At 48.1% G+C, this 14691-nt stretch overlaps 1 protein-coding gene across 2 annotated transcripts in view; it reads right to left on the bottom strand.

Annotated features, from left to right (window-relative positions):
• Positions 1-14691, bottom strand: part of LOC139756508 (3-oxoacyl-[acyl-carrier-protein] reductase FabG-like) — a 74248-nt gene that overhangs the window by 28252 nt on the left and 31305 nt on the right. For both annotated transcript variants that reach the window (XM_071675956.1, XM_071675957.1), the window contains exon 2: positions 4955-5123. In XM_071675956.1, coding sequence (XP_071532057.1) covers positions 4955-5123 — 169 coding nt within the window. The remainder of the gene's footprint in view (positions 1-4954; positions 5124-14691) is intronic.

Below are 14691 nucleotides of genomic sequence, written 5' to 3'. Positions count from 1 at the left end.
AGGTAGTATGTTTGAGGAAAGGAACCTGGATGTTTTGGCTCTGACTGAAACGAAGCTCAAGGGTAAAGGGGACGAATGGTTTGGGAATGTTTTGGGAGTAAAGTCTGGGGTTAGTGAGAGGACAAGAGCAAGGGAAGGAGTAGCACTGCTCCTGAAACAGGAGTGGTGGGAGTATGTGATAGAGTGGAAAAAAGTAAACTAGATTGATATGGGTAGAACTGAAAGTTGATGGAGAGAGATGGGTAATCATTGGTGCCTATGCACCAGGGCATGAGAAGAAAGATCATGAGAGGCAAGTGTTTTGGTAGCAGCTGAGTGAGTGTGTTAGTAGTTTTGATGCACGAGACCGGGTTATAGTGATGGGTGACTTGAATGCAAAGGTGAGTAATGTGGCAGTTGAGGGAATAATTGGTGTACATGGGGTGTTCAGTGTTGATAATGAAAATGGTGAAGAGCTTGTAGATTTGTGTGCTGAAAAAGGACTGGTGATTGGGAATACCTGGTTTAAAAAGATATACATAAGTATACGTATGTGAGTAGGAGAGATGGCCAGAGAGCATTATTGGATTACGTGTTAATTGATAGGCGCGCGAAAGAGAGACTTTTGGATGTTAATGTGCTGAGAGGTGCAACTGGAGGGATGTCTGATCATTATCTTGTGGAAGCGAAGGTGAAGATTTGCAGAGGATTTCAGAAAAGAAGAGACAATGTTGGGGTGAAGAGAGTGGTGAGAGTAACTGAGCTTGGGAAGGAGACTTGTGTGAGGAAGTACCAGGAGAAACTGAGTGCAGAATGGAAAAAGGTGAGAGCAAAGGACGTAAGGGGAGTTGGGGATGAATGGGATGTATTTAGGGAAGCAGTGATGGCTTTCGCAAAAGATGCTTGTGGCATGAGAAGCGTGGGAGGTGGACAGATTAGAAAGGGTAGTTAGTGGTGGGATGAAGAAGTAAGATTATTAGTGAAAGAGAAGAGAGAGGCATTTGGACGAATTTTACAGGGAAATAGTGCAAATGACTGGAAGATGTATAAAAGAAAGAGGCAGGAGGTCAAGAGAAAGGTGCAAGGGGTGAAAAAGAGGGCAAATGAGAGCTGAGGTGAGAGAGCATCATTAAATTTTTGGGAGAATAAAAAGATGTTTTGGAAGGAGGTAAATAAAGTGCGTAAGACAAGAGAACAAATGGGAACATCGGTGAAGGGGGCTAATGGGGAGGTGATAACAAATAGCGGTGATGTGAGAAGGATATGGAGTGAGTATTTTGATGGTTTGTTGAATGTGTTAGATGAGAGAGTGGCAGATATAGGGTGTTTTGGTCGAGGTGGTGTGCGAGGTGAGAGGGTTGGGGAGTATGATTTGGTAAGCAGAGAAGAGGTAGTGAAAGCTTTGCGGAAGATGAAACCCGGCAAGGCGGCGGGTTTGGATGAATTGCAGTGGAATTTATTAAAAAAAAAGGGGGTGACTGTGTTGCTGACTGGTTGGTAATGATATTCGATGTATGTGTGACTCATGGTGAGGTGCCTGAGGATTGGCGGAATGCATGCATAGTGCCATTGTACAAAGGGAAAGGGAATAAAGGTGAGTGCTCAAATTACAGAGGTATAAGTTTGCTGAGTATTCCTGGGAAATTATACGGGAGGGTATTGATTGAGAGGGTGAAAGCATGTACAGAGCATCAGATTGGGGAAGAGCAGTGTGGTTTCAGAAGTAGTAGAGGATGTGTGGATCAGGTGTTTGCTTTGAAGAATGCATGTGAGAAATACTTAGAAAAGCAAATGGATTTGTATGTAGCTTTTATGGATCTGGAGAAGGCATATGATAGAGTTGATAGAGATGCTCTGTGGAAGGTATCAAGAATATATGGTGTGGGAGGCAAGTTGCTGGAAGCAGTGATAAGTTTTTATCGAGGATGTAAGGCATTTGTACGAGTAGGAAGAGAGGAAAGTGATTGGTTCTCAGTGAATGTTGGTTTGCGGCAGGGGTGCATGATGTCTCCATGGTCGTTTAATTTGTTCATGGATGGGGTTACTAGGGAGGTGAATGCAAGAGTTTTGAAGAGAGGGGCAAGTATGCTGTCTGTTGTGGATGAGAGGGCTTGGGAAGTGAGTCAGCTGTTCGGTGATGATACAGCGCTGGTGGCTGATTCGGGTAAGAAACTGCAGAAGCTGGTGACTGAGTTTGCTCCGAGATAATGTTCTCTCTTTCCAAACATTCCTCATCGCTCCCAGAACCTTCGCTCCCTTACCCACCCTATAACTGACTCCCGCTTACATGATTCCATTCGCTACCAAGTCCACCCCAGTTATGTAAAACACCCCACTCCCTCCAAGTTTTCTCCATTCAAACTTACACCTCAGCTAACCTGTCCCTCAATCCTGCTAAACCTAAAACCTTGTTTTCATTCTCTCTTACGCTCAACTTCCTCCTTCCATACAGTCTTGCAAACTCAGTCACCAACTTCTGCATTTCGCACTCGAATCAGCTACCAGCGCTGTATCATCGGCGAACAACAACTGACTCTCTTCCCAGGTCCTCTCATCCCCAACAGACTGCATGTTCACCCCTCTCCTCAAGACTCTCGCATTTATCTCCCTAACAACCCCATGCATAAAAAATCAAACAACTATGATGACATCACACACCCCTGCCACAAACCAGCTTCCATTTATTCTCTTCTCTTCCAACTTGTTAACATACCTTACATCTTTGATAAAAACTTCTCATTGCATTTAACAGCTTTCCTTGCACACCATATATTCGTAAGTCCTTCCACAAAGCATCTCTATCAACCCTATCATATGCCTTCTCTAAATCCATAAATGCCACATACAAATCCATTTGTTTTTCTAAGTATTTCTCACATACATTCTTCAAAGTAAACACCTGCTCCACACATCCTCTACCACTTCTGAAACCACACTGCTCTTCCCCAATCTGATGCTCTGTTCATTCCTACACCCTCTCAATCAACACCCTCCCACACAACTTACCAGGTACACTCAACAAACTTATGCCTCTGTAGCAAGAACACTCATCTTTATCCCCAAAGCCTTTAAACAGCAACAGTATACAGGCATTTCGTCAATCCTCAAGCACCTCAACATGAACCATACATATACTGAAAATCCTTAATAACCGATCATTATCATTTTCGTAATAAATTTAACAGCAATGCTATCTACTCCAGCATCTTTGCCACATTGCATCTTACGTAAGTCTCTCACCACCTCTCTCCTCTTCCCCAAACCACTCTCCATTAATCTCTCACTTCGCATATCACCCCGACCAAAACACCCTAAATCCGCCTCTCTTCCATCAAACCCATTCAACAGTTTCTTGAAATACTAACTCCGTCTTATCCTCACTTCATCACTATGTGTTACCACTTCCCTTTTTGCCCCTTCACCGATGTTACTATTCTTTCTCTTTTTTTCGCACATTATTTACCTCCTTCCAAAACATCTTATTTCTCCTAAAGTTTACTGATGCTTGCTCATCCCAACCATCATTTTCCCTTTTTTAACCTCTGCACCTTCCTCTTGACTTCCTGTCGATTTCTCTTATACATCCCCCAATCATCTGCACTCTTTCCTTGTAAGTACCGTCCTAACGCCTCTCTTTTTCCTTTCACTAACAACTTTACTTCTTCATCCCACCACTCACTATCCTTTCTTATCTGCCCACCGCCAACCTTTCGCATGCCACTTGCATCTCTCGCACATGCCAGGATTTCTTTAATAAATACCTATCATGAATCCCTTAGTTTCATTTACTCTCAGCTTTTACCATTCTACACCTAATCTCCCCAGGTATTTCCTCACACACGTCTCTTTTCCAAGCTCACTTACTCTCATCATTACTTTCTTCTCATCGAACATTTTCCTCCCTTCCGAAAACCTTTACAAATCTTCACCTTCGTCTCCATACGATAATGCCCCTCTCAGCACATGTACATCCAAAAGTCTCTCTTTTACACGCCTATCAATTGATATGTAATCCAATAATGCCCTTTAACCATCTCTCCAACCCACACACGTATAATTGTGTAAATCTCTCTTTTCTAAACCAGGTATTCCCAATCGCTAATCCCTTTTCAGCCCACAACTCCACAAACTGTTAATAATTTCCATTCATGATACTAAATACTCCATTTACCTCAAATATACCCTCAACTGCCACATTACTCACCTTCGCATTTAAATCACCCATCACTAATACCTGGTCTCGTGCACCAAAACTGCTGACAACACTCACTCAGCTGCTCCCAAAACACTTGCCTTCCATGATCTTTCTTCTCATGACCAGGTGCATAGGCACTATCAATCACCCATCTCTCGTCATCCACTTTCAGTTTTACCCATATCAGTCTAGAATTTATTTGCTTTTACTCTATCACAAACTCCCACAACTCCTGCTTCAGGAGTAGTGCTACTCCTTCCTTAGCTCTTGCCCATACCAACCCCTGACTTTACTCCTAAGACTTACGTGCCGCCAACAGGCAAAGGCCCGTGTCGGACCAAGCAGATGTTCGACGATCTTAAAACAGACAAACATCCTTAGACTTTTCCAAACCAACATCATATATTGTGCAAAATCATAATAATGATCTACTTTCTCTTAACACTCTTGGTTACTTAATACATTTCTCAATAATTGTACAAAAAAAAACGTATAAAATTATTAAGCAATTGTACAACATATTTCCAGTAGTTAATCATACAGTAGCAGAAACCTTTGCCCTGAGCCATATAAAAAACTGACTATTTCAAGAAAAGTCCGGCTTATTCAACGTACCTGATCATGTGTGAGAACAAAGGAGCAAAATATCATTAGATTTATACACAAATATGATCGACATCACACATTGCACACTGCCAGATGTAATCTGAAACAAAAAATCAAGTGATGCGTCTGAACCTGAGTTAAGGAGCGACAACCTGTGTTGTAGTTGCTTCTGACCTGTTGAGCTGAGCGGCAAAGGCCAGCGCCTCGTCCTTAGAGGCGCTGCAGTGGATGACCAGGTTGTAGCCGTGCTTGTGGAGGGCGGCGGCGATGACCCGGCCCACCCGTCGTGCCGCCCCCGTCACCAGTGCCACCTTTCCCTTGCCCCACACGCACGTCCCTGGCACTGAAAACACAATGGCTTCCCTTACCTCTCGTGTTAGGCTAAAATTTCCACACACACACACACACACACACACACACACACACACACACACACGGACCTCCCTGGTGTAGCGGTTAGCGTTGCTGGCCGTCATGCATGAATTCGACTCTGGTCGCGGTAGCAGGTCCACAGTCCACCCAGCTGTTCATCCTACTCTAGGGGATGGTCAATCATGCAAGTGTGTGCGTACATACATAGTGATAAATACGTGTTATGTACATATAAGGTTAAGAGACGGGGCAAGATGTACATGAATGTACAGTGGGTAGAGAGAGGAACAAGTGGTACATGAGTGTACAGTGAGTGGAGGGAAGGACAACAGAGCCTTAAGCCACAAGATTCATGAACCATCATGCATGGCCGACCTCGTCAAGCTGTTTCACTGGCAGTTAGTCATGTCTGCTGCTTGTCTTCATGACAGTAGGTCAGGTTCTCTGAATACTCTGAGGTGCCCTGGTTCATGAGTCGTATATTTTCAGATAACTGATAATGACTGACAATAACTAATCATTTATCAAATCCTGGATAAATAAAGAACACATAAACGCCAGTGGATCACAACACCCGAGTCACTACCCAGTAAACACCCGCTCGAACAACACAGGTATTGTTGTCCTCTGCAGACATCTGGTGTCCAGCAGGATGTGTCTGGGTCTACCTCCACCTGCTGACAATCATTACATCCAGCAACGTAAACACCTGTACTGGGGACGGTCACCATGTGATCTCTGATAGGAACTATGAGGTTCTATATATGATTCAGAAACTGTTAAAGCACAAGCTGAATAGACCTTTTGATGTTAACACGTAACCCAAAGTTGACAGTAACACTCGTCGTTGCAGCAGTCGGTTTATATTTGATGCACTTGACTAGTTCAGGCACCCGTCTACTGGGGTGGCTGTGGTCAGGTTGCTGATGCAACTGTTGGGATGGCGCCCTTCTTCAGAGATGAACGTATGGCCATATTTTCCCTGAGGACCTGATCACCATGCTCTCCTTACAGAAGACTCTGGATTTTGGTGATACATCCATCAGGGTCAAATGTAGACTCGTTATGGAAAGGCGTGTGATGTTCCCAGAGGAAGTACATGACCAGCCCTGGTGATAGCCAGGTTGGCTGGTGAGGGCGACCATCTGTGGTCACCCTGGTGACAGGCAGGTCAGGTGTCGGGATCGACCAGGGTTGCCCAGGTGGTGAGCTAGTCAGGTTGTGGAGGCTAAAGAAGAGCGGGTGACTGGGCGGAGTACAAGAGAGAGGAGTATAAGATCAAGGCAAAGTATGAGACCTGAAAAGAGGGCAAATGGAACTTGGGGAGGGAGAGTATTAATGAACCTCAGAGGGAATATGAGAATCCTTCGAAAGTTCAAAACAATGAGAAAAAAAAAGAAAAATGGGTGCGTAAGTGAGGCAAGCAGATGGGGTAGTGGTAACAGCCAGAGCAAGCATGGAAAAGAGATGGAGAGATTATTCTGAAGGACTGCTAAATGTGTCAGACGATAGGGAGGCAGATTTAGTGTATCTTATGTGAGTTAACATGAAAAATGAGAATCATGGGGGAATAGTGAAAAGAAAGGAGGGAGTAAAAGCCTTGCAGAAGAATAGTAAAGGAAACTGCATCTGAGTTCTTCCAAACAGAGGGAGCTGGGGTTGTTGATTGGTTAGCCAAAGTGTCTGACGTATATGTATTCCAAGGTGTGGCACCCAAGACTGGCGTAGTGCATTTGTATTGCCCCTGTATAAGGACAACGATGATACAATGAATGTTCGAATTACTGAAAAGTAAGTCTGTAAAGAAGTATGGGAAAGTGGTGATTGACAAGGTGGTGTTTTGCATAGAGCAACTGACAGGAGAGGTGCAATGTGGTTTCAGGAGAAGCAAAGGGGGTGTGATCAGGAGTTTGCTTTGAAGAATGTACACTTGGAGGAACAGAATGAATTATATGTGGATTTTATTGATCTACAGAAAATGTATGATAAGGCTGACAAAGATGTCTTACGGAAGGTGCAACAGATATATTAAGTAAATTAAAAATAACAGAACGTCTTCAAGTTTTTATTGTTAGAGTAAGGAATGCGTATGATTAGAAAGGGAGAAAGGGGAGCAGATTTCAGTTAAGATAGGTAGAATGTGCGATGTCACCGTGGCTGTTTAATCTATATATGGTTGGGGTAATTGGGGAAGGTAAATATGAGATTCCTGGAGCAAGGAGCCGATCTGGTTTATGCTAGACGTAGGAGCTGTTGGAAGATGAATCGGTTGCTTTTTGCAGATGACTGAGCTCTAGTGGTTGACTCCAGAATCCGGTGACAAAATTTCGAAGAATGCTTCAAAATGAAAAGCTGAGGGTGAATGTAAGGAAATGTTTGAACAGGAAAGACCTGGAGAAAGTGGAGTGCTTTAGGTACCTGGGAGTCGATGTGGCAGTAGATGGAACTGTGAGAGATGAGGGAAATTGTCGAGTGAAAGATTGGGTTAATGGTCAAGGCTCAGTATGGTCAGACGTAACAAGTGGTGTGCCACAGGGATCAGTCTCGGGACCAGTTTTCTTTCTTATATATATATATCATTAATAACGATAATGGGCTGCAGTTTAAGTTATCTATATTCGCAGACGATAATACGTTGGGATAACAAATCTAAACAGAAACTGAACATATGTAGCTTCACACAGACATCCACAAACTGATGGACTGGACTCATAAGTGGTAAATGAACTTCAGTATCGAGAAGCGCCAAGTTTTACACGTCGGTTGTAAAAATGAAAAGGCAACTTACACTACGAATTCTGTTGAACTACAAAAGGTAAATGAGGAAACAGACTTGGGTGTTGTAATCTCTGGTGATCTAAAGCCAAGTAAACAGTGCACAGAGGAGGTTAATAAGGCGAATAAAATTCTTGGATTCATAGTTGAGACTATCGAATTTAAGTGCAGGGAAATTATCCTTACTAGTTACAAGTGACTGACTCGCGCGTCCCTATCTATGATACTGCGTTCAGTTTGCTCATCCCACCTGAGATCAGACATAAGGAAGAAGAGAGTACACTGACCAACTACCAACATGATTCCCGCATTGATTACCATATCCTATGAGAGCCAATGAAACGACTTAAATTTAGCCATTTAGTTTAGACAAGATAAGGTTAAGAGGCGATCTGACACAGGCTTTCAGAGTTGTCAAAGGCTTCGATACTCTCGATATAACGAACCAGACGAGGATAGATTCATCTGGTGTCACTTGTAGTAATGATAACAAACTCGTGGACAAACGTTTTACCTCGACTGAGGTGAAATACTTTTTCTTCATCAGGGGTGTTGACATATATGTGAGGCAAGATTTATCAACTAGGGTGGCTGAAGGTCATACTACAGATGCGTTCATATGACTTGGTAAATATTTTGCTTCAAGTCCAAGACCAACACTATTTGGGCCTCCTTAGCTCCATAGTAAGCATGTATTTATACTCTCTTATCTTTAAATATGGAGGTAGTTCTCCTCTTACCACAATGATCTATGATATTCACGTCTCTTCCACGATCACGATCAGGCTCGAAAAGACCAACTGGTCTGTTGCTATGTATATTCCTCTGTATCCTCCTCCTCCTCCTCTTCTTTGCACGTCAAAAAAAAAAAAAAATAAAAGAAGTGCACGTCCACACGCGCCAGACCTGCCCTTCCTCACGACTCATGCCTTCCCCACGCCATGACCATTCCATGCCTGAGCCCTGGAGCAGTGCCTACAACTCTCTTCCTCCAACTAACTCTTCCACTTCTTCCCTTCCCATTTGCTCTCCTTCTCTGCAGGCTATTTTCCATCATCAGCTTCATCATTCATGAACCTGAATTCAGCAGATCTATTGCTCTATGAGCAGTGGTGGTAACAGAAACATGAACAGTGGTGGTAACAGAAACATGAGCAGTGGTGGTAACAGAAACATGAGCAGTGGTGGTAACAGAAACATGAACAGTGGTGATAACATAAACATGAACAGTGGTGGTAACAGAAACATGAACAGTGGTGGTAACAGAAACATGAGCAGTGGTGGTAACAGAAACATGAGCAGTGGTGGTAACAGAAACATGAGCAGTGGTGGTAACAGAAACATGAACAGTGGTGGTAACAGAAACATGAGCAGTGGTGGTAACAGAAACATGAGCAGTGGTGGTAACAGAAACATGAACAGTGGTGATAACATAAACATGAACAGTGGTGGTAACAGAAACATGAGCAGTGGTGGTAACAGAAACATGAGCAGTGGTGATAACATAAACATGAACAGTGGTGGTAACAGAAACATGAGCAGTGGTGGTAACAGAAACATGAGCAGTGGTGGTAACAGAAACATGAACAGTGGTGGTAACAGAAACATGAACAGTGGTGGTAACAGAAACATGAGCAGTGGTGGTAACAGAAACATGAACAGTGGTGGTAACAGAAACATGAGCAGTGGTGGTAACAAAAATATGAGCAGTGGTGGTAACAGAAACATGAGCAGTGGTGGTAACAGAAACATGAGCAGTGGTGGTAACAGAAACATGAGCAGTGGTGGTAACAGAAACATGAGCAGTGGTGGTAACAGAAACATGAGCAGTGGTGGTAACAGAAACATGAGCAGTGGTGGTAACAGAAACATGAGCAGTGGTGGTAACAGAAACATGAACAGTGGTGGTAACAGAAACATGAGCAGTGGTGGTAACAGAAACATGAGCAGTGGTGGTAACAGAAACATGAGCAGTGGTGGTAACAGAAACATGAGCAGTGGTGGTAACAGAAACATGAGCAGTGGTGGTAACAGAAACATGAGCCACACGTCATAGCTTCTCGCCTCATGTATTCGTTGTTGACGTTGTCACGTCTATCAACTAACGAAACACTTCACTATAATACCATTGATCGCGAGAGGTCTTCCCTTATCATGTGCCACCGTGGTCTGCGAGAGGTCTTTCCTTATCATGTGCCATCGTGGTCTGCGAGAGGTCTTCCTTTATCATGTGCCACCGTGGTCTGCGAGAGGTCTTCCCTTATCATGTGCCACCGTGGTCTACGAGAGGTCTTCCCTTATCATGTGCCACCGTGGTCTGCGAGAGGTCTTCCCTTATCATGTGCCACAATGGTCTGCGAGAGGTCTTCCTTTATCATGTGCGACCGTGGTCTGCGAGAGGTCTTCTTTTATCATGTGCCACCGTGGTCTGCGAGAGGTCTTCCCTTATCATGTGCCACCGTGGTCAGCGAGGGGTTTTCCCTTATCATGTGCCACCGCGGTCTGCGAGGGGTCTTCCCTTATCATGTGCCACCGCGGTCTGCGAGAGGTCTTCCCTTACCATGTGCCATCGTGGTCTGCGAGAGGTCTTCCCTAATCATGTGTTACCGTGGTCTGCGAGAGGTCTTCCCTTATCATGTGCCACCGTGGTCTGCGAGAGGTCTTCCCTTATCATGTGCCACCGTGGTCTGCGAGAGGTCTTCCCTTATCATGTGCCACCGTGGTCTGCGAGAGGTCTTCCTTTATCATGTGCCACCGTGGTCTGCGAGAGGTCTTCCTTTATCATGTGCCACCGTGGTCTGCGAGAGGTCTTCCCTTACCATGTGCCACCGTGGTCTGCGAGAGGTCTTCCCTTACCATGTGCCACAATGGTCTGAGCGAGGTTGTGCCACCGTGGTCTGCGCGGGGTTGTACTACCGTGGTCTGCGAGAGGTCTTCCCTTATCATGTGCCACCGTGGTCTGCGAGAGGTCTTCCCTTATCATGTGCCACCCTGGTCTGCGAGAGGTCTTCCCTTATCATGTGCCACCGTGGTCTGCGAGAGGTCTTCCTTTATCATGTGCCACCGTGGTCTGCGAGAGGTCTTCAATTATCATGTGCCACCGTGGTCTGCGAGAGGTCTTCCCTTATTATGTGCCACCGCGGTCTGCGAGAGGTCTTCCTTTATCATGTGCCACCGTGGTCTGCGAGAGGTCTTCCCTTATCATGTGCCACCGCGGTCTGCAAGAGGTCTTCCCTTACCATGTGCCACCGTGGTCTGCGAAAGGTCTTCACTTATCATGTGCCACCGTGGTCTGGGAGAGGTCTTCCTTTATCATGTGCCACCGTGGTCTGCGAGAGGTCTTCCCTTATCATCTGCCACCGCGGTCTGCGAAAGGTCTTCCCTTATCATGTGCCACCGTGGTCTGCGAGAGGTCTTCCCTTATCATGTGCCACCGTGGTCTGCGAGAGGTCTTCCTTTATCATGTGCCACCGTGGTCTGCGAGAGGTCTTCCCTTATCACGTGCCACCGTGGTCTGCGAGAGGTCTTTCCTTATCATGTGCCACCGTGGTCTGCGAGAGGTCTTCCCTTATCATGTGCCACCATGGTCTGCGAGAGGTCTTCCTTTATCATGTGCCACTGTGGTCTGCGAGAGGTCTTCCCTTATCATGTGCCACCGTGGTCTGCGAGAGGTCTTCCCTTATCATGTGCCACCGTGGTCTGCGAGAGGTCTTCCCTTATCATGTGCCACCGTGGGCTGCAAGAGGTTCTCCCTTATCATGTGCCACCGTGGTCTGCGAGAGGTCTTCCCTTATCATGTGCCACCGCGGTCTGCGAAAGGTCTTCCCTTACCATGTGCCACCGTGGTCTGCGAGAGGTCTTCCCTTATCATGTGCCACCGTAGTCTGCAAGAGGTCCTCCCTTATCATGTGCCACCGTGGTCTGCGAGAGGTCTTCCCTTATCATGTGCCACCGCGGTCTGGGAGAGGTCTTCCTTTATCATGTGCCACCGTGGTCTGCGAGAGGTCTTCCCTTATCATGTGCCACCGTGGTCTGCGAGAGGTCCTCCCTTATCATGTGCCACCGTGGTCTGCGAGAGGTTTTCCCTTATCATGTGCCACCGTGGTCTGCGAGAGGTCTTCCTTTATCATGTGCCACCGTGGTCTGCGAGAGGTCTTCCCTTATCACGTGCCACCGTGGTCTGCGAGAGGTCTTCCCTTATCATGTGCCACCGTGGTCTGCGAGAGGTCTTCCCTTATCATGTGCCACCGTGGTCTGCGAGAGGTCTTTCCTTATCATGTGTTACCGTGGTCTGCGAGGGGTTTTCCCTTATCATGTGCCAACGCGGTCTGCGAGAGGTCTTCCCTTATCATGTGCCACCGTGGTCTGCAAGAGGTCTTCTTTTATCATGTGCCACCGTGGTCTGCGAGAGGTCTTCCCTTACCATGTGCCACCGTGGTCTGCGAGAGGTCTTCCCTTACCATGTGCCACAATTGTCTGGGCGAGGTTGTGCCACCGTGGTCTGCACGGGGTTGTACTACCGTGGTCTGCGAGAGGTCTTCCCTTATCATGGGCCACCGTGGTCTGCGCGATGTTGTGCGGGGTTGTACTACCGTGGTCTGCCCGGGGTTGTACTACAGTGGTCTGCGCGGGGTTGTACTACAGTGGTCTGCGCGAGGTCTTCTTTACATACACGTATCGGCTGCCCCCCCCCCCCCCCCCCCCCGGGTCCACAGGAAGATTATAACGGAAAAACACTTCAAGGACATGACGTCATCAAGGCGGCGATATTCACAGTCACTCAAGTCCTTATGACTCGCTGCCTCCTCGTGCACACACACTCACACACACACACACGAAGGTACGCGCACACACACTCACACACACACACACATACACAAAGGTACGCGCAGACACACACACACACACATACACAAAGGTACGCGCAGACACACACACACACACACACATACACACACGAAGGTACGCGTACACAATGTTTTTCGAACGAAGGTAGGAATTAACTAGCTCGCTGCCTCCTCATGGACAGACACACACACACACACACACGAAGGTACGCGCACACACACACACACACATACACACACACACACACACACACACACACACGAAGGTACGCGTACACAATGCTTTTCGAAGCAAGGCAGGAATGAATTAACTCGGTGCCGTTGGTGGTGGTGGTGGGTCACCCCGGTATTTACTGGCCGACAAGGGTAAACTCTCCATAATGACGTAACCTGTTACCAAGACGACTGCCAACGGCAAAGACGTAGATATGATCCGGGAAGTTACGAACACGAATGGAGTTCATTTGGACGATGGGTACACGAACACGAACATTCGTGCACTCGGCGTCTCATGTAGAGGCGCGCGCAGGGATACAGACGTGGTAATAACATGATTAATCTCGCTTACAACATCCAGCGCTTCCACTGTACCCTGATCTACAACATCCAGCGCTTCCACTGTACCCTGATCTACAACATCCAGCGCTTCCACTGTACCCTGATCTACAACATCCAGCGCTTCCACTGTACCCTGATCTACAACATCCAGCGCTTCCACTGTACCCTGATCTACAACATCCAGCGCTTCCACTGTACCCTGATCTACAACATCCAGCGCTTCCACTGTACCCTGATCTACAACATCCAGCGCTTCCACTGTACCCTGATCTACAACATCCAGCGCTTCCATTATACCCTGATCTACAGTGGCACCAGGGAACGTAATGCAGAGGCCCAGCGCAGACCTCCCCGCCCCACACATGCTGGGAGAGGCCCACCGCAGACCTGCCCGCCCCACACATGCTGGGAGAGGCCCAGCGCTGACCTACCCGTCCCACACGTGCTGGGAGAGGCCCAGAGCAGACCTGCCCGCCCCACACATGCTGGGAGAGGCCCAGCGCAGACCTGCCCGCCCCACACATGCTGGGAGAGGCCCAGCGCAGACCTACCCGTCCCACACGTGCTGGGAGAGGCCCAGCGCAGACCTGCCCGCCCCCACATGCTGGAGGGCCAGCGCAGACCTACCCGTCCCACACGTGCTGGGAGAGGCCCAGTGCAGACCCCTGCCCGCCCCACACGGGCTGGGAGAGGCCAGCGCAGACCTACCCGTCCCACACGTGCTGGGAGAGGCCCAGAGCAGACCTGCCCGCCCCACACGTGCTGGGAGAGGCCCAGCGCAGACCTACCCGTCCCACACGTGCTGGGAGAGGCCCAGAGCAGACCTGTCCGCCCCACACATGCTGGGAGAGGCCCAGCGCAGACCTGCCCGCCCCACACATGCTGGGAGAGGCCCAGTGCAGACCTGCCCGCCCCACACATGCTGGGAGAGGCCCAGCGCAGACCTACCCGTCCCACACGTGCTGGGAGAGGCCCAGAGCAGACCTGCCCGCCCCACACATGCTGGGAGAGGCCCAGCGCAGACCTACCCGTCCCACACGTGCTGGGAGAGGCCCAGTGCAGACCTGCCCGCCCCACACATGCTGGGAGAGGCCCAGCGCAGACCTACCCGTCCCACACGTGCTGGGAGAGGCCCAGTGCAGACCTGCCCGCCCCACACATGCTGGGAGAGGCCCAGCGCAGACCTACCCGTCCCACACGTGCTGGGAGAGGCCCAGAGCAGACCTGCCGCCCCACACATGCTGGGAGAGGCCCAGAGCAGACCTGCCCGCTCCACACGTGCTGGGAGAGGCCCAGTGCAGACCTGCGCTCACACGTGTACCCTACACACCTACCTCTCCACTGTGCTGAGAGGCCCAG

The sequence above is a fragment of the Panulirus ornatus genome, chromosome 22, assembly GCF_036320965.1.
Source record: "Panulirus ornatus isolate Po-2019 chromosome 22, ASM3632096v1, whole genome shotgun sequence".
NCBI lineage: Eukaryota > Metazoa > Arthropoda > Malacostraca > Decapoda > Palinuridae > Panulirus > Panulirus ornatus.
This window is presented reverse-complemented; position numbering and strand designations above follow the sequence as displayed.